Below are 19,633 nucleotides of genomic sequence, written 5' to 3' on the forward strand. Positions count from 1 at the left end.
CAGTGGAGCTCAGTGGAAGTCAATGGAGCTCAGTGGAGCTCAGTGGAACTTAATGGAGCTCAGTGGAAGTCAATGGAAGTCAATGGAGCTCAGTGGAGCTCAGTGGAACTTAATGGAGCTCAGTGGAAGTCAATGGAAGTCAATGGAGCTCAGTGGAGCTCAGTGGAACTTAATGGAGCTCAGTGGAAGTCAATGGAAGTCAATGGAGCACAGTGGAGCTCAGTGGAAGTCAATGGAGCTCAGTGGAGCTCAGTGGAAGTCAATGGAGCTCAATGGAGCTCAGTGGAATTCAATGGAGCTCAGTGGAATTTAATGGAGCTCAGTGAAAGTCAATGGAGCTCAGTGGAGCTCAGTGGAACTTAATGGAGCTCAGTGGAAGTCAATGGAGCTCAATGGAGCTCAGCGGAGCTCAGAGGAAGTCAATGGAGCTCAATGGAGCTCAGTGGAGCTCAGTGGAACTTAATGGAGTTCAGTGGAAGTCAATGGAAGTCAGTGGAGCTCAGCGGAACTTAATGGAGCTCAGTGAAAGTCAATGGAAGTCAATGGAGCTCAGTGGAGCTCAGTGGAGCTCAATGGATCTCAGTGGAACTTAATGGAGCTCAGTAGAATTTAATGGAGCTCAGTGGAAGTCAATGGAAGTCAATGGAGCTCAGTGGAGCTCAATGGAGCTCAGTGGAACTTAATGGAGCTCAGTAGAATTTAATGGAGCTCAGTGGAAGTCAATGGAAGTCGATGGAGCTCAGTGGAGCTCAGTGGAACTTAATGGAGCTCAGTGGAAGTCAATGGAAGTCAATGGAGCTCAGTGGAGCTCAGTGAAAGTCAATGGAGCTCAGTGGAGCTCAGTGGAACTTAATGGAGCTCAGTGGAGCTCAGTGAAAGTCAATGGAGCTCAGTGGAGCTCAGTGGAAGTCAATGGAGCTCAATGGAGCTCAGTGGAACTTAATGGAGCTCAGTGGAAGTCAATGGAAGTCAATGGAGCTCAGCGGAACTTAATGGAGCTCAGTGAAAGTCAATGGAAGTCAATGGAGCTCAGTGGAAGTCAATGGAGCTCAATGGAGCTCAATGGAATTCAATGGAGCTCAGTGGAAGCAAATGGAGCTCAGTGGAACTCAGTGGAACTTAATGGAGCTCAGTGGAAGTCAATGGAAGTCAATGGAGCTCAGCGGAACTTAATGGAGCTCAGTGGAGCTCAGCGGAACTTAATGGAGCTCAGTGGAGCTCAGTGGAACTTAATGGAGCTCAGTGGAAGTCAATGGAAGTCAATGGAGCTCAGTGGAAGTCAATGGAAGTCAATGGAGCTCAGTGGAACTTAATGGAGCTCAGTGGAAGTCAATGGAAGTCAATGGAGCTCAGTGGAACTTAATGGAGCTCAGTGGAAGTCAATGGAAGTCAATGGAGCTCAGCGGAACTTAATGGAGCTCAGTGAAAGTCAATGGAAGTCAATGGAGCTCAGTGGAGCTCAGTGGAAGTCAATGGAACTCAGTGGAGCTCAATGGAATTCAATGGAATTCAATGGAGCTCAGTGGAATTCAATGGAAGTCAGTGGAACTTAATGGAGCTCAGTGGAGCTCAGTGAAAGTCAATGGAGCTCAGTGGAACTTAATGGAGCTCAGTGGAGCTCAGTGAAAGTCAATGGAGCTCAGTGGAGCTCAGTGGAAGTCAATAGAGCTCAATGGAGCTCAATGGAATTCAATGGAGCTCAGTGGAACTTAATGGAGCTCAGTGGAAGTCAATGGAAGTCAATGGAGCTCAGCGGAACTTAATGGCGCTCAGTGAAAGTCAATGGAAGTCAATGGAGCTCAGTGGAAGTCAATGGAGCTCAATGGAGCTCAGTGGAATTCAATGGAGCTCAGTGGAAGCAAATGGAGCTCAATGGAATTCAATGGAGCTCAGTGGAGCTCAGTGGAATTCAATGGAAGTCAATGGAGCTCAGTGTAGTTCAGTGGAATTCAATGGAGCTCAATGGAGCTCAGTGGAATTCAATGGAACTCAATGGAGCTCAGGGGAAGTCAATAGAGCTCAATGGAATTCAATGGAGCTCAATGGAGCTCAGTGGAAGTCAATGGAGCTCAATGGAGCTCAATGGAATTCAATGGAGCTCAATGGAGCTCAGTGGAAGTCAATGGAGCTCAGTGGAGCTCAGTGGAATTCAATGGAGCTCAGCGGAGCTCAGTGGAAGACAATGGAGCTCACTGGAGCTCAGTGGAAGTCAATGGAGCTCAGCGGAGCTCAGTGGACGTCAATGGAGCTCAGTGGAGCTCAGTGGAGCTCAATGGAATTCAATGGAGCTCAGCGGAAGTCAATGGAGCTCAATGGAGCTCAGCGGAGCTCAGAGGAAGTCAATGGAGCTCAATGGAGCTCAGTGGAGCTCAGTGGAACTCAATGGAGCTCAGAGGAAGTCAATGGAGCTCAGTGGAGCTCAGTGGAGCTCAATGGAACTCAGTGGAAGTCAATGGAGCTCCCTGGAGCTCAGTGGAGCTCAATGGAACTCACTGGAGCTCAGTGGAGCTCACTGGAGCTCAGTGGAAGTCAATGGAGCTCAGTGGAGCTCAGTGGTGCTCAATGGAGCTTAATGGAACTCAATGGAGCTCAGTGGACATCAATGGAAGTCAATGGAGCTCAGTGGAGCTCAGTGGAAGTCAATGGAAGTCAATGGAGCTCAGTGGAATTCAATGGAGCTCAGCGGAGCTCAGTGGAAGACAATGGAGCTCACTGGAGCTCAGTGGAAGTCAATGGAGCTCAGCGGAGCTCAGTGGACGTCAATGGAGCTCAGTGGAGCTCAGTGGAGCTCAGTGGAACTCAATGGAGCTCAGAGGAAGTCAATGGAGCTCAATGGAGCTCAGTGGAGCTCAGTGGAACTCAATGGAGCTCAGAGGAAGTCAATGGAGCTCAGTGGAGCTCAATGGAACTCAGTGGAAGTCAATGGAGCTCAGTGGAGCTCAGTGGTGCTCAATGGAGCTTAATGGAACTCAATGGAGCTCAGTGGACATCAATGGAAGTCAATGGAGCTCAGTGGAGCTCAGTGGAAGTCAATGGAAGTCAATGGAGCTCAATGGAAGTCAATGGAGCTCAGTAGAGCACAATAGAAGTTAATGGAAGTCAATGGAGCTCAGTGGAACTTAATGGAGCTCAGTGGATGTCAATGGAGCTCAATGGAGCTCAGTGGAGCTCAGTGGAGCTGAATGCAGTTGGCACTGATGGGGACCAGGAGGGTGCCCAGGTGGCACCGGGGGGTGCCCACTGTCACCTGTTGGACTGTGCCAGGTCGAAGCACTCCACGGAGGTGGGGTTGCGCCCCACGGAGCGGAAGAGGTTGGTGTAGTACTGCAGGTCCCAGGCGTCGAAGGCCAACCCTGCAGGAGGTGGCACCAGGAGGGGACAATGAGGGCAGGAGGTGGCACCAAGAGGTGCCCCATCCCCAGATGTCCCCAAGGTCACCTCCCTGTGTCCCCTCTCCCCCCGTCCCCCTCCTCCCTCATGTCCCCAGGGCCCTGCTTAGGGACATCTGAGGTCCCGCTCAGGGCAACCTGGGTGACCCTGGTGGCACTTTGTCCCTGGCTGTCCCCTGTGACAACAGGGCTCTGGTGGCCCTGTGCCAGCCTGGCCACAGTGTCCCTTCCCTGCCCCCTCCCTGTCCCCAGTGTCTTCAATGATGTCCCCAGCTGTGTCTCAAATGTCCCCTCCCTGTCCCCAGTGTCCCCAGTGATGTCCCCAAAGTGCCTTCAATGCCCCCAATGATGTCCCCAAAGTGCCTCCCATGTCCCCAAAGTGTCCCCAGTGTCCCCTCCCTGTCCCCACTGATGTCCCCAGTGTGACCCCCTCCCTACCTAGCTCCTTGTCAGCCTCCTCCAGGGCCTGGCTGCCCCGTGCCAGGATGTCCACGGTGGTGACAGGGGTGGGGCAGGAGGGGACACTGAAGGTGCTGAGGGGCTCTGGGTACAGCTCCTCGGTCATGGGGTCCCTCAGGGCCCTCCCCAGGCGGCCCAGAGCCCCCTCAGGGGGGTGGCCTTCGAACTGGGGGGAGGGGGTGAGCAAAGGGGGGGGGGGAGGGGACACAAGGTCACTGGAGGTCACCTCCAACACCTCCCAAGAAGCAGCAAAGGGGTTGGGGCCAAAGGGGGACAGAGGATAAAGGGGGAGGGAGGGAAGGGGAGAAGGAGGAGGGGGAGAAGGAGGAGGGGGAGAAGGAGGAGGGGGAGAAGGAGGAGGGGGAGAAGGCAGGGAGGAGACAAGAGGGGACAAAGGGGACCCAGGAGGACTATGGGGACCAATAGGTGACAGTGGGGACCAAAAGGGGACAAGGGTGGGACCAAGGGGGACCAATAGGGGCCAAGGGGACAGTGGGGACCAATGGGGACAAAGGGGACCCAGGAGGACTATGGGGACCAATAGGTGACAGTGGGGACCAAAGGGGACCAATAGGGGTCAAGGGTGGGACCAAGGGGGACCAATAGGGGCCAAGGGTGGGACCAAGGGGGCCCAATGGGGACAAAGGGGACCAGTAGGGGACAATGGGAACAAGGGGACAATGGAGACCACTAGGGACAAAGGGACTTGGGGGACCCCGTGGGGGACAATGAGACCTTGGGGGACCCCTGGGGACAAAGGGAACCTTGGGGACCCCTGGGGACAGTGAGACCTTGGGGGACCCCTGGGGACAAAGGGAACCTTGGGGACCCCTGGGGACAATGAGACCTTGGGGGACCTCAGGGGACAAAGGGACCCTTGGGGACCCCTGGGGACAGTGAGACCTTGGGGGACCCCCCGAGGGCCAATGGGAGGTTGGGGAGGGGGTGGGGGCCAAGGACCCTTCCCCCCCCCCAGGGTGTCCCCAAGTGTCCCCAAGTGTCCCCAACCTGGAGCAGGAGGCGCCTGGAGCGCTCCAGCCGCTGGACCTGGGGCAGGCCGGCAGCGTGGCACAGGGACACGGCATTGGTGGAGCTGGCAGTGCACAGCCCCAGCCTGGCACACAGCAGGGCACGGGCTGGCACCCAGGGGCACCCAAAGGGCACCCAATGCCACCCAGTGCCCACCCAATGCCACCCATTGGCCGCCAAATGCCACCCAATGCCACCCATTGGCCACCCAATGCCACCCATAGGCCACTTAATGCCACCCAGTGCCCATCCAATGCCACCCATTGGCCACCAAATGCCACCCAATGCCACCCATACGCCACTTAATGCCACCCAGTGCCCATCCAATGCCAGCCAGTGCCCCCCAGTGCCAGACCTGGGTCCAATCTCCAGCAGGATTTGCCCCTCCTGTGCCCTCAGGAAGCTCCTGGGTGCCAGCTGCTGAGGGCCCCCCAGGGGGGACCCCAAAACCCAGTGCAGGATCCGAGACTGCTCCGGGTCCGGGGGGTTGGCACCTGGGCAAGGGAGGTGCCCACAGGTGTGTGTCCCCTGCCCAGTGCCACCCAACCCCCCCAGGGCAACCCCAATGCCCACCCAGGGCCACCCAATCCCACCCCAATGCCCACCCAGTGCCACCCAATGCCACCCAATCCCACCCCAATGCCATCCCAATGCCCACCCAGTGCCACCCAATCCCACCCCAATGCCATCCCAATGCCCACCCAGGGCCACCCAATCCCACCCCAATGCCCACCCAGTGCCACCCAATGCCACCCAATCCCACCCCAATGCCCACCCAGTGCCACCCAATCCCACCCCAATGCCATCCCAATGCCCACCCAGTGCTACCCAATGCCACCCACTGCCACCCAATCCCACCCCAATGCCATCCCAATGCCCACCCAATCCCACCCAATCCCACCCCAATGCCACTCAATGCCCACCCAGTGCCACCCAATGCCACCCAATCCCAGCCCAATGCCAACCCAGTGCCACCCCAATCCCACCCAACACCCACCCAGTGTCACCCCAATGCCCACCCATTGCCCACCCAGTGCCACCCCCCAGGGCTCCTAACTCCCCTCCACTGCCCCAAACCTTTAGCCCCCCCTGACCCCTCAGAGCCCTCCCCCAGCGCCCCCCAGAGGCCACCCAACACCCACCCAGTGCCACCCCAATGCCCCCCAATGCCCCCAACCCCCCCCAAGCCACCCCTCAGACTCCCCCCCTGCCCCTCCAGTGCCCCCAACGCCCCCCATGCCCCCCCCCAAATTTGCCCCCCCCCAATGTCCTCCCCCCCTCCCCTCCCCCCCCTTACCCTCCCAGGCCAGGTAGTAGCAGGTCTCTGAGGTCACTGCGGTCACCTTGGGCTCCACCCTCCTGGCCACCTTCAAGGGGGACCCCAAAAGCGTGGCCCCCCCCAAAGGGACCCCCCCGGGACCCCCAGCTCCTTCCTGGGGGGCCCCCAAAGGCTTCTCAAGGCTCTCGGGGGGCCCAGGCCGGAGGTAGAACCTCAGGAGCTGCATTCTGGGGGAGGGGGGGAAGGGAAAAGGGGGGGGGGGGGAAGGGAAAGAGGTGGGGGGGGGTCAACGGGGGGGGAGGAAAATAGTGGGGGACCCCCCAGGGGGGGGACCCCCCCTAAAAAATGGGGGACACGCCCCCCCCCTTAAGGGTAAGTCCAAAGTAAGAAGCATTAAGGGCTGCCCCCTGCTGAAAGGGAGAGGGATGGGAGGGACCCCCCCGGGGACCCCCCCCCTTCTTTTGGGGAGGGGACCCCCCCCACAACGGGGAGACCCCAAAAATGGGGAGACCCCCGCCAAAGAGGAGACCCTCCCCCAAAATGGGGACCACCCCCCCCCCAAGAGGGACACCCCCCACTCCCCAAACGGGGACACCCCCTCCCCTCCCCCCCCCGAGAGCGACCCCTGGGGGGGCTCAAAGGTTTCCGGGGGAGGTCCTGCGGGGGGTCCCTGATGGGGGGAGGGCAAAATTTGGGGGGAGGTTAAAGGTTCTCGTGGGCTCGTGGGGGGGGTCCCCTCCTTGTGACGTCATTAAGGGCCCCCCCCCCCCCCCCGCTATCCCCATCCCCCTTTAAGAGCCCCTCCGTGGGACCCCCTTGGGGGGTTTGGGGGGGGGTCAGGGTTAGGGTCAGGCTTAGGGTCCCCTCCTTGTGACGTCACTAAGAGGGGGTGCCCTCCCCCCCCCGCCGCCCGCCTCCCCCTCCACGTGTTGCGCCTCCCCCCCCCCTTTCAGAGCCCCTCCGTGGGACCCCCTTGGGGGGTTTGGGGGGGGGTCAGGGTTAGGGTCAGGCTTAGGGTCTCCTCCTTGTGACGTCACCAAGGGGTCGCCGTCTGCCCCCCCCCGCTCCCCTGCGCCCCTTCCCCGCACCCCCTCCCCCCTCCCCCCTTCCTCCTCCCCCTGCCCCTCCCCCTCCCCCCCCGGCTTCCCTCCGTCCCCCACCTCGCGCCGCCGCTCGCGCTCTGCCCCGCGCGCCGCTCGCGCGCCACGACCTAGTCCTCCCCCCCCCGCCCCCGGCAGGAGGAGGGCGGGAAACGGGGAGGGGGCGGAGCCTAGGGAAGGGGCGGAGCTTAAGCGAGAGGAGGGAACGGCGGTCAAGGGAGGCCGGCAAAGGGGGCGGGGCTCGGGACTAAGCCCCACCCCACCCCCTCCGCTCCCCGCCTCCTCCCCTCGTCCCCCTCTAGCACCACCGCCCCGCCCCCCCCCCCGCGTGCGCGCGCCGAAGGCTTCCGGGACTCCGCCTCCTCCTCCCTTTCCCCTCCCCCTCCCCCCTCCCCCCGCCCGAGTTAAAGGGGAACGACCCCCAGAAAATCGGGGGGGGGGGGCAGAGGGTGGGGGGAAGGGGTCCTAGCCCTCCCCCCCCCGGCCCGTGTTTGTGACGTCATGAAAGAGATGGCGTCACCAGAGCTGCCCCCACCCCCGCTTTGGGGGCGGGGGGTAAAGGACCACCCACGTGGCCCCATCTGACCGCCCCCCCCTCCCCCCAGAGACCCCCCCGCCCCTTCATAGCTCCACCCCCTCACGACGTCATTGGGCCGCCCAGCCCCTCCCCCGCCCCCACGTTCTTGGGGGCTCCCCAAGCCTCCTCCCCCCCCCTTGGCCTCCTCCCCCCTCATGACGTCATCACTCCCCCTCCCCCATTTCAGGACCCTACAGGGCCCTCCCCCTCCCACTCCCCCTCCCCTACCCCCACTCTGAAGGGGGAGGTCGCCCCCAAGCCTCCCTCCCCCACCCCCTTCCCCCTCCACTCCCTACCCCTTTGGACCCCCCCATGACGTCACGCCCCTCGATGACGTCACCACCGCCCCCCTTCCCCCCCCGACTGGAGGTCCCCAAACCCCCTCCCCCCCTCCCCTTCCATCAAAGCAGGGGAGGGGAGGGAGAGAGGGGAGAGGGCAAAGGGCAGCAGCTACCCACAACCCCCTGCGGCAACCCCACCCCCACCCTGCCCCCTGCCGCCCCCCAACCACGTGGGGGGGTGGGAAGGTCATTGGTGACGCCATCGATGACGTCAGCAGCCAAGGGGAGGGGGAGGGGAGGGGGCAGAGCCTCTGCCCCAGAGATTGGAGACCCTCAGCCCCTGCCCCATAGACAGAGACCCCCTGCCCCTGACCCATAGAAACCCCCAGACCCTGCCCCATAGATAGAGACCCCCAGCCCCTGCCCCATAGAGACCCCCAGCCCCTGCCCCATAGATACAGACCCCCAGCCCCTGCCACATAGAGACCCCCAGCCCCTGCCCCATAGATAGAGACCCCCTGCCCCTGACCCACAGATAGAGACCCCCAGCCCCTGCCCCATAGAGACCCACAGACCCTGCCCCATAGATAGAGACCCCCTGCCCCTGACCCATAGAGACCCCCAGACCCTGCCCCATAGAGACCCCCAGACCCTGCCCCATACATAGAGACCCCCAGCCCCTGCCCCACAGAGACCCCCAGCCCCTGCCCCATAGATACAGACCCCCAGCCCCTGCCCCATAGAGACCCACAGACCCTGCCCCATAGATAGAGACCCCCAGCCCCTGCCCCATAGAGACCCACAGACCCTGCCCCATAGATAGAGACCCCCAGCCCCTGCCCCATAGAGACCCCCAGCCCCTGCCCCATAGATAGAGACCCCCTGCCCCTGACCCATAGATAGAGACCCCCAGCCCCTGCCCCATAGAGACCCCCAGACCCTGCCCCATACATAGAGACCCCCAGCCCCTGCCCCACAGAGACCCCCAGCCCCTGCCCCATAGATAGAGACCCCCAGCCCCTGCCCCATAGAGACCCACAGACCCTGCCCCATAGATAGAGACCCCCAGCCCCTGCCCCATAGAGACCCACAGACCCTGCCCCATAGATAGAGACCCCCCAGCCCCTGCCCCATAGATAGAGACCCCCAGCCCCTGCCCCATAGAGACCCACAGACCCTGCCCCATAGAGACCCACAGCCCCTGCCCCATAGTTAGAGACCCCCAGCCCCTGCCCCATAGAGACCCACAGACCCTGCCCCATAGATAGAGACCCCCAGCCCCTGCCCCATGGATAGAGACCCCCAGCCCCTGCCCCATAGAGACCCCCAGACCCTGCCCCATACATAGAGACCCCCAGCCCCTGCCCCACAGAGACCCCCAGCCCCTGCCCCATAGAGACCCCCAGCCCCTGCCCCATAGATAGAGACCCCCTGCCCCTGACCCATAGATAGAGACCCCCAGCCCCTGCCCCATAGAGACCCCCAGACCCTGCCCCATACATAGAGACCCCCAGCCCCTGCCCCACAGAGACCCCCAGCCCCTGCCCCATAGATAGAGACCCCCAGCCCCTGCCCCATAGAGACCCACAGACCCTGCCCCATAGATAGAGACCCCCAGCCCCTGCCCCATAGAGACCCACAGACCCTGCCCCATAGATAGAGACCCCCCAGCCCCTGCCCCATAGATAGAGACCCCCAGCCCCTGCCCCATAGAGACCCACAGACCCTGCCCCATAGAGACCCACAGCCCCTGCCCCATAGTTAGAGACCCCCAGCCCCTGCCCCATAGAGACCCACAGACCCTGCCCCATAGATAGAGACCCCCAGCCCCTGCCCCATGGATAGAGACCCCCAGCCCCTGCCCCATACATACAGACCCCCAGCCCCTGCCCCATAGATAGAGACCCCCAGCCCCTGCCCCACAGAGACCCCCAGCCCCTGCCCCACAGATAGAGACCCCCAGCCCCTGCCCCATAGAGACCCACAGACCCTGCCCCATAGATAGAGACCCCCAGCCCCTGCCCCATAGAGACCCCCAGCCCCTGCCCCATACATACAGACCCCCAGCCCCTGCCCCATAGAGACTCCCAGCCCCTGCCCCATAGACAGAGACCCCCAGACCCTGCCCCATAGAGACCCCCAGACCCTGCCCCATAGATAGAGACCCCCAGCCCCTGCCCCATAGAGACTCCCAGCCCCTGCCCCATAGAGACCCCCAGCCCCTGCCCCATAGAGACTCCCAGCCCCTGCCCCATAGATAGAGACCCCCAGCCCCTGCCCCATAGAGACCCCCAGCCCCTGCCCCATAGAGACTCCCAGCCCCTGCCCCATACATAGAGACCCCCAGCCCCTGCCCCATAGAGACTCCCAGCCCCTGCCCCATAGATAGAGACCCCCAGCCCCTGCCCCATAGAGACCCCCAGCCCCTGCCCCATAGATAGAGACCCCCAGCCCCTGCCCCATAGAGACTCCCAGCCCCTGCCCCATAGACAGAGACCCCCAGCCCCTGCCCCATAGAGACCCCCAGACCCTGCCCCATAGATAGAGACCCCCAGCCCCTGCCCCATAGAGACTCCCAGCCCCTGCCCCATAGACAGAGACCCCCAGCCCCTGCCCCATAGAGACCCCCAGCCCCTGCCCCATAGAGACCCCCAGACCCCTTCTGCAGAGATTGGAGACCTCGGTGTCAATTTTATTGCCCCTGGGGGGGCATAGGGGGCACCTAAGAGGGCATCTAAAGGGGAGAGGGCATCTAGGGGCAGAGGGCATCTAGGATGGCATCTAGGAGGGCATCTAAGGGGAGAGGGCATCTAGGAGGGCATCTAGGAGGGCATCTAAGGGGGGAGGGCATCTAAGGGGAGAGGGCATCTAGGAGGGCATCTAAGGGGGGAGGGCACCTAAGGGGAGAGGGCATCTAGGAGGGCATCTAGGAGGGCATCTAAGGGGGGAGGGCATCTAAGGGGAGAGGGCATCTAGGAGGGCATCTAGGAGGGCATCTAAGGGGGGAGGGCATCTAGGAGGGCATCTAGGAGGGCATCTAGGAGGGAGAGGGCATCTAGGAGGGCATCTAAACGGGTGGAGGGCATCTAGGAGGGCATCTAGGGTGGGTTTGGTGCCAGCTGGGTTGGGTTTGGTGCCATCTGGGGTGGGTTTGGTGCCATCTGAGTTGGTTTGGTGCCAGCTGGGGTGGGTTTGGTGCGAGCTGGGGTGGGTTTGGTGCCAGCTGGGTTGGTTTGGTGCCAGCTGGGTTGGGTTTGGTGCCAGCTGGGTTGGGTTTGGTGCCATCTGGGGTGGGTTTGGTGCCATCTGAGTTGGTTTGGTGCCAGCTGGGGTGGGTTTGGTGCGAGCTGGGGTGGGTTTGGTGCCATCTGAGTTGGTTTGGTGCCACCTGGGGTGGGTTTGGTGCCAGCTGGGGTGGGTTGGTGCCAGCTGGGGTGGGTTTGGTGCCAGCTGGGTTGGTTTGGTGCCAGCTGGGGTGGGTTTGGTGCCAGCTGGGTTGGTTTGGTGCCAGCTGGGTTGGTTTGGTGCCAGCTGGGGTGGGCACCTCAGATGGCAACACTCTCCTGCACTCTGGCAGGGTCCAGGTAGGGGTAGGGGAGGTCCAGGGCCTGGTTCCTGCGTTGGATGCGTTGGGAGATGGAGGCCAAGCTCCTCCTGAAGGTGTCCAGGAGCTGCCTGGGGGCTGCCCCCCGCAGCAGGTCCTCAGCTCTGGTGCCCAAAGGGTGCTGCAGGCAGAGGGCAAGAGGTGGAGCTGCCCCTCAGGGACCTCCTGAGGTGCCAACCTCCACCCTCAGAGACCCCTCTGAAGCTCCTGAGATGCCACCCAGCTCCCTGAGGTGCCCACCTAGAGCCCTGAGATGCCAACCTAGGCTTCTAGAGATGCCAACCTGGACCCTCAGGGACCCTCCTGAAGCTCCTGAGATGCCACCAAGCCCTCTGAGATGCCACCCCAGACCCCTGAGATGCCAACCTAGACCCTTGGAGCCCCCCTGGAACCTCCTCAGATGCTCCCTGGACCCTTGTGGTGCCCACCTAGACCCCTGAGGTGCCAACCCATCCCCCTGAGATGCCAACCTGGAGCCCTGAGTTGCCAACCCAGACCCTTGGGGCCCCACTGGAACCTCCTCAGATGCCACCAAGACTCTTGTGGTGCCCACCTAGACCCCTGAGATGCCAACCTGGACCCTTGGAGCCCCTCTGGAACCTCCTCAGATGCTCCCTGGACCCTTGTGGTGCCCACCTAGACCCCTGAGGTGCCCACCTAGACCCCTGAGATGCCAACCTGGAGCCCTGAGATGCCAATCTAGACCCTTGGAGCCCCTCTGGAACCTCCTCAGATGCTCCCTGGACCCTTGTGGTGCCCACCAAGCTCCCTGAGATGCCCACCTAGACCCCTGAGATGCCAACCTGGAGCCCTGAGTTGCCAACCCAGACCCTTGGAGCCCCTCTGGAACCTCCTCAGATGCCACCAAGACTCTTGTGATGCCCACCTAGACCCCTGAGATGCCAACTTAGGCTTCTTGAGATGCCAACCTGGACCCTCAGGGACCCTCCTGAAGCTTCTGAGATGCCAACCCAGCCCCCTGAGATGCCAGCCTGGACCCATGGAGCCCCTCTGGAACCTCCTGAGATGCCACCTAGACCTCTGAGGTTCCCACCAAGCCCCTTGAGATGCCAACCTGGACCCTGAGAGACCCTCCTGAAGCTCCTGAGGTGCCACCAACCCCTCTGAGATGCCAGCCTGGAGCCCTGAGATGCCAACCTGGACCCATGGAGCCCCTCTGGAACCTCCTCAGATGCCACCTAGACCTCTGAGGTGCCCACCTAGACCCCTGAGATGCCAACCTAGGCTTCTTGAGATGCCAACCTGGACCCTCAGATACCCTCCTGAAGCTCCTGAGATGCCACCAAGCCCCCTGAGGTGCCCACCTAGACCCCTGAGATGCCAACCCAGACCCCTGAGATGCCAACCTGGACCCCTGAGATGCCACCAACCCCTCTGAGATGCCAACCCAGCCCCCTGAGATGCCAACCCAGACCCTTGGAGCCCCTCTGGCACCTCCTGAGATGCCAGCAAGCCCCTCCAGGTGCCCTCCCCGCCCCTCGGTGCCCCCCAGGTGCCAGGCACCGGGGCTGGGGCTGCTCACCGGCTGCCCTCCCTCGTAGCTGACCACTGCCAGCAGTGCCAGGAGGGCAGCAGTGGCCTCAGGGCTGGGCAGGCTCTGCAGGAGCTCCTCTGGGGTCACCTCCTGCTGGCAGCTGGGGGGAGGCCTGCGCAGGGTGCCAGGGGTGTTGGGCATCCAGGCGGCGAAGTCGTACTGGGGGCACAGGGGGGGCACAGGGGGGGCACAGCTCAGGCGGCTGCCACCCAGGGGCACCACCCCAAGAGGGCCTGGGGGCCCCCCATGCCCACCCAGGTGCCACCCATGCCCACCCAGGTGCCCCCCATGCCCACCCAGGTGCCACCCATGCCCACCCAGGTGCCACCCAGGTGCCCCCCATGCCACCCAGCTGCCCCCCATGCCACCCAGTTGCTCCCCATGACCACCCAGGTGCCCCCCAGGTGCTCCAAGTGCCACCGAGGTGCCCCCCATGCCCACCCAGGTGCCCCCCATGCCCACGCCATGTGCCACCCAGGTGCTCCCCATGCCACCCAGGTGCCCCCCATGCCCACCCAGGTGCCCCCCATGCCCACGTCATGTGCCACCCAGGTGCCCCCCATGCCACCCAGTTGCTCCCCATGACCACCCAGGTGCCCCCCAGGTGCTCCAAGTGCCACCGAGGTGCCCCCCATGCCCACCCAGGTGCTCCCCAGGTGCTCCAAATGCCACCCAGGTGCCCCCATGCCCACCAAGGTGCAACCCAGGTGCTCCAAGTGCCACCCAGGTGCCCCCCATGCCACCCAGGTGTCCCCCATGCCCACCCAGGTGCCCCCTATGCCCACCAAGGTGCAACCCAGGTGCTCCAAGGGCCACCTAGGTGCCCCCCATGCCCACCCCAGGTGCCACCCAGGTGCTCCAAGTGCCATCCAGGTGCTCCCCATGCCCACCCAGGTGCCCCCCATGCCAACCCAGGTGCCCCTCATGCCACCCAGGTGCTCCAAGTGCCACCCAGGTGCCCCCCATGCCCACCCCAGGTGACCCCCAGGTGCTCCAAATGCCACCCAGGTGCCCCCATGCCCACCAAGGTGCAACCCAGGTGCTCCAAGTGCCACCCAGGTGCCCCCCATGCCACCCAGGTGCCCCCCATGCCCACCCAGGTGCCCCCTATGCCCACCAAGGTGCAACCCAGGTGCTCCAAGGGCCACCCAGGTGCCCCCCATGCCCACCCCAGGTGCCACCCAGGTGCTCCAAGTGCCATCCAGGTGCTCCCCATGCCCACCCAGGTGCCCCCCATGCCAACCCAGGTGCCCCTCATGCCACCCAGGTGCTCCAAGTGCCACCCAGGTGCCCCCCATGCCCACCCCAGGTGCCCCCCAGGTGCTCCAAATGCCACCCAGGTGCCCTTCATGCCCCCCCCGATGCCACCTCCGAGGCCTTCCCGGTCCCCATGCCTGCCCAGGTGCCCCCCAGCTGCCCCCCAGGAGCTTCCCCTGCCCCCTCCCGGGGGTGCCAGGCGCCCTGGGCCGCTGCCTGCCCCCGAGGTGCCCCCCAGGTGGCACCTGGCCGCTGTTGACGGCGGCATGCCTGGCAGAGCAGCAGAAGATGATCATGGTCAGGAACTTGGCCAGCTCAGGCCTGCAGCACAGCTGGCAGGGGAAGCCTGGCGGGAGAGCAAGGCTGGAGGGCAACCAACCCCCTGGCACCTCCCCTGGGCACCTCACCCATGGGCACCTCCCCCCCTGGGCACCTCCCCCCCTGGGCACCTCCCCCCCTGGGCATCTCCCCCCTGGGCACCTCACCCATGGGCACCTCCCCCCTGGGCACCCCGGGGGTAGGAAGAGGGCAAAAAGAGGGCCTGAGGTCAGCATGGCCAAGAGCAGGACCAAGACCAACAGCAGGACCAAGACCAAGACCAATGCCAGGACCGAGACGAAGAGCAAGACCAAGACCAAAACCAAGACCATGACCAAGACCAAGAGCAGGACCAAGACCAAGACCATGATCAAGACCAAGGCCATGGCCAGGGCCAAGACCATGACCAAGACCAAACCCAAGGCTATGACTGAGACTAAGAGCAGGACCAAGACCAACACCAAAACCAAAAGCAGGACCAAGACCAAGAGGAGGACCAAGACCAAGGCCAAGACCATGACCAAGACGAAGGCCATTGCCAGGGCCAAGACCCTGACCAAGACCAAGGGCAGGACCCAGACCAAGAGCATGATCAAGACCAAGACCAGAACCAAGACCAAGGCCAACAGCAGGACCAAGACCAAGACCAGGACCAAGACCAAGACCAAAACCAAGAGCAGGACCAAGACCAAGACCATGTCCAAGATCAAGGCCAGGACCAAGTCCAAGACCATGACCAAGACCAAGGCCAGGACCAAGACCAATGGCCATGGCCAGGGCCAAGACCATGACCAAGACCAAGGGCAGGACCAAGAGCAGGACCAAGACCAAGAGTAGGACCAAGACCAAGACCAAGGCAATGGCCAGGGCCAAGACCAAGAGCAGGACCAAGATCAAGACCATGACCAAGGCCATGACCAAGACCAAGACCAAAACCAAGGGCAGGGCCAAGACCAAGACCATGACGAAGACCAAGAGCAGGACCAAGACCATGACCAAGACCAAGAGCAGGACCAAGATCAAGACCATGACCAAGGCCATGACCAAGACCAGGACCAAAACCAAGGGCAGGGCCAAGACCAAGACCAAGGCCAAGACCAAGACCATGACCAAGACCAAGAGCAGAAGCAAGACCAAGAGCAGGACCAAGCCCAAGCCCAAGGCCAAGCCCCAACTCAAGCCTGTGCCATTGACCAAAGCCGAGACCAAGAGCAAGAGCTAGGCCATGACCAAGGAGTCCCCGGGGTGTCCCCAGGGTGCCGCAGGGCGCCGCCGGCCCCGAACCATGCCCGCCCCGCCCCGCGCCCGCCCCGCACCACGCCCGCCCCGCCCCGCGCCCGCCCCGCCCCGCGCCCGCCCCGAACCACGCCCGCCCCGCCCCGCGCCCGCCCCGCACCACGCCCGCCCCGAACCACGCCCGCCCCGCACCGTGCCCGCACCGCCCCGCGCCCGCCCCGCACCGCGCCCGCACCGCCCCGCGCCCGCCCCGAACCGCGCCCGCCCCGCCCCGCGCCCGCCCCGCCCCACGCCGGCCCCGCACCGCGCCCGCACCGCCCCGCGCCCGCCCCGCACCGCGCCCGCCCTGCCCCGCGCCCGCCCCGCACCGCGCCCGCCCCGCCCCGCGCCCGCCCCGCCCCACGCCGGCCCCGCACCGCGCCCGCCCCGCACCACGCCCGCCCCGCCCCGCGCCCGCCCCGCACCGCGCCCGCCCCGCCCCGCGCCCGCCCCGCCCCGCGCCCGCCCCGCACCACGCCCGCCCCGCCCCGCGCCCGCCCCGCCCCGCGCCGGCCCCGCACCCCGCTGGCCGCCGCCGCGCAGGCCGCGCTCGCAGATCTCCTGCAGCCACTCCTGCAGCTCCTGGTCCTGCGCCACCGCCTGGTCCCCGGCGTAGAACAGCTGCACCATGCCCTGCACCCAGCTGGGGGCACAGGGGACACAGGGGACAGAGGGGACAGAGGGGACAGCAGGGGGACGTTGGGGACAGCAGGGGGACAGCAGAGGGACGTTGGGGACAGCAAGGGTGCCGCCCGAGGGGGCCACCGCAGACCATCTGCAGCCTCCTGGTGGCACCAGCAGGAGCCTCCAGACCGCTGCTCCCCGGCACCTCCCCAGGGTCCCCAAGGCTGTCCCCAATGTCCCCAAGGCTGTCCCCAATGTCCCCAAGGATGTCCCCAATGTCCGCAAGGCTGTCCCGAATGTCCCCAAGGCCGTCCCCAAGGCTGTCCCCATTGTCCCCAAGGATGTCCCCAAGGCTGTCCCCAATGTCCCCAAGGCTGTCCCCAAGGCTGTCCCCAAGGATGTCCCCAAGGCTGTCCCCAAGACTGTCCCCAAGACTGTCCCCAAGGCTGTCCCCAAGGATGTCCCCAAGGCTGTCCCCAAGGCTGTCCCCAAGGCTGTCCCCAGGGTCCCCAAGGCTGTCCCCAAATGTCCCCAAGGCTGTCCCCAAGGCTGTCCCCAAGGATGTCCCCAAGGCTGTCCCCAAGGCTGTCCCCAAGGTCCCCAGGGCTGTCCCCACTATCCCCAGGGCTGTCCCCACTATCCCCAGGGCTGTCCCCAGTGTCCCCAGGGCTGTCCCCAGGGTGCCCACCTGTGGATGGCGTCCCAGAGCTGCAGGGCATCGTCCCTGTAGTGGTAGTTGGGGACCTCGGCCACCTCCCTGTCCTGGATGTCCTCAGGGACACAAAGCTCTCTGTAGGTCAGGGCCTGGGTGGCTCTGGCCACCAGCTCCAGCGTCCCCTCCCTGCCGAGGGCGGTGGCCTGGTGGGGGGAGGGCACAGCTGCAGCACCTCTGCCACCGCCAGGGGCCACCAAGGGACATCCAGGTGCCACCAAGGGACATCCAGGTGACACCAAGGAGGACCCAGAGGGACACAGATGCCACCAAGGGACATCCAGGTGCCACCAAGGGGGACCCAGAGGGACCCAGATGCCACCAAGGGACATCCAGGTGCCACCAAGGGACATCCAGGTGCCACCAAGGAGGACCCAGAGGGACACAGATGCCACCAAGGGACATCCAGGTGCCACCAAGGGACATCCAGGTGCCACCAAGGAGGACCCAGAGGGACCCAGGTGCCACCAAGGGGGACCCAGAGGGACCCAGGTGCCACCAGGAGGGACCCAGGTGGCACCAAAGGGGACCCAAGGGTCCAGGTGGCACCAGAGGGGAACCAAAGGTCCAGGTGGCACCAAAGGGACCCAAGGGCCCAGGTAGCACCAGAGGGGACCCAAGGGCCCAGGTGGCACCAGAGGGGCCCCAAGGTGGTTAGGGAGGTGCCAGGGGAGGGCTTGGCACTGACCTGGTCGATGATGCCCCCGGGGTTGAGCAGAGTGTCCCTGGCCAGGATGTTGATGTGGAAAGTGAAGCGGAAGTGGGGGAGGAGCAGCTGGGCACAGGGGGAGGGCACAGCAGGGTTGGGGGGGGAGGGCTCCACCCTTGGGGTCCCCCTGGTGGCCTCTCTCCACTTCCAGGGGCTGCCTTCATCAGCCTGCCCTTGGCAGCCGCCGCTTTCGGGGTCCCCTCTTTCAGCTCCACTCTTGGAGTCCCCTTTGTGGGGTCTCCACTTTTGGGCTCTCCCTTTTTCAGTCTGCCCTTCCTTAGCCTCCCTTTCTCCTCCTCCCCTTCCCCTTCTCCCCTTTCAGGTCTCCCCTTTCCCTCTCCCTTTCAGGTCTCCCCTTTCCCTCTCCCTTTCCCCTCCTCCCCTATCCTCTCTTCCCTTTCTCCTCCTCCCCTTTCAGGTCTCCCCTTTCCCTCTCCCTTTCCCCTCCTCCCCTTTCCCCTCTTCCCTTTCTCCTCCTCCTTTTCCCCTCCTCCTTTTCAGGTCTCCCCTTTCCCTCTCCCTTTCCCTTCCACCCCTTTCCCTCCTCCCCTTGCTCCTCCCTTTCAGGTCTCCCCATTCCCCCTCCTCCCCTTTCCCCTCCTTCCCTTCCCCTCCTCCCCTTTCAGGTCTCCCCTTTCCATCTCCCTTTCTCATCCTCCCTTTCAGGTCTTCCCTTTCTATCTCCCTTTCCCTTCCTCCCCTTCCCCTTCTCCCCTTTCAGGACTCCCATTTCCCCTCTTCCCTTACTCCTCCCCTTTCAGGTCTCCCCTTTCCTTCTCCCTTTCCCTTCCTCCTCTTCCCCTCTTCCCTTTTCTCCTCTTCCCTTTCTCCTCCTCCCCTTTTAGGTCTCCCCTTTCCCTTCCTCCCCTTCCCCTCCTCCCCTTTCAGGTCTCCCCCTTCCCTCTCCCTTTCCCCCCTCCTCCCCCTTTCCCCTCTTCCCATTCTCCTCCTCCCCTTTCAGGTCTCCCCTTTCCATCTCCCTTTCCCCTCCTTTCCTTTCAGGTCTCGCCTTTCCCTCTCCCTTTCCCTTCCTCCTCTTCCCCTCCTCCTGTTTCCCCTCTTCCCTTTCTCCTCCTCCCTTTCAGGTCTCCACTTTCCCCTCCTCCCCTTTCTCCTCCTCCCCATTCAGGTCTCCCCCTTCCCCTCCTCCCCATTCAGGTCTCCCCCTTCCCCCTCCTCCCCTTCTCCTCCTCCCCTTTCAGGTCTCCCCTTTCCCTCCCCCTTTCCCCTCCATCCCTTTCCCCTCTTCCCTTTCTCCTCCTCCCCGTTCTGGTTTCCCCTTTCCCTCTCTCTTTCCCCTCCTCCCCTTTCAGGTCTCCCTTTCCCCTCCTCCCCTTTTCCTGCCCTCTCCTCGCACTGTGGGGGGTGCAGCTCTCTCTCTCTCTCTCGGGGGGGTGCCTGGTGCCCACCTGGTGCACGGGGTGCCCGGCTGGCAGGCGCTGGGTGGCCACGGCCAGGGCCTCGG

At 63.6% G+C, this 19,633-nt stretch overlaps 2 protein-coding genes across 2 annotated transcripts in view; both read right to left on the bottom strand.

Moving 5' to 3' along the window:
* Positions 1–4,014, bottom strand: part of PFAS (phosphoribosylformylglycinamidine synthase) — a 39,626-nt gene extending 35,612 nt beyond the window's left edge. Inside the window, 2 exon segments of the mRNA XM_054173179.1 lie at positions 3,248–3,353; positions 3,828–4,014. Coding sequence (XP_054029154.1) covers positions 3,248–3,353; positions 3,828–3,954 — 233 coding nt within the window. The 5' untranslated portion in view covers positions 3,955–4,014.
* A 7,625-nt stretch (positions 4,015–11,639) lies between these two features.
* Positions 11,640–19,633, bottom strand: part of LOC128898505 (hydroperoxide isomerase ALOXE3-like) — an 8,678-nt gene continuing 684 nt past the window's right edge. The window contains exons 2-8 of the mRNA XM_054172857.1: positions 19,578–19,628; positions 18,148–18,234; positions 17,436–17,605; positions 16,645–16,766; positions 14,776–14,876; positions 13,262–13,432; positions 11,640–11,839 (exon numbers count right to left, since the gene is read on the bottom strand). Of these exons, the coding sequence (XP_054028832.1) occupies positions 11,660–11,839; positions 13,262–13,432; positions 14,776–14,876; positions 16,645–16,766; positions 17,436–17,605; positions 18,148–18,234; positions 19,578–19,628 (882 nt within the window). The 3' untranslated portion in view covers positions 11,640–11,659. The remainder of the gene's footprint in view (positions 11,840–13,261; positions 13,433–14,775; positions 14,877–16,644; positions 16,767–17,435; positions 17,606–18,147; positions 18,235–19,577; positions 19,629–19,633) is intronic.

The sequence above is a fragment of the Dryobates pubescens genome, chromosome 25, assembly GCF_014839835.1.
Source record: "Dryobates pubescens isolate bDryPub1 chromosome 25, bDryPub1.pri, whole genome shotgun sequence".
In the NCBI taxonomy this organism is placed as follows: Eukaryota; Metazoa; Chordata; class Aves; order Piciformes; family Picidae; genus Dryobates; species Dryobates pubescens.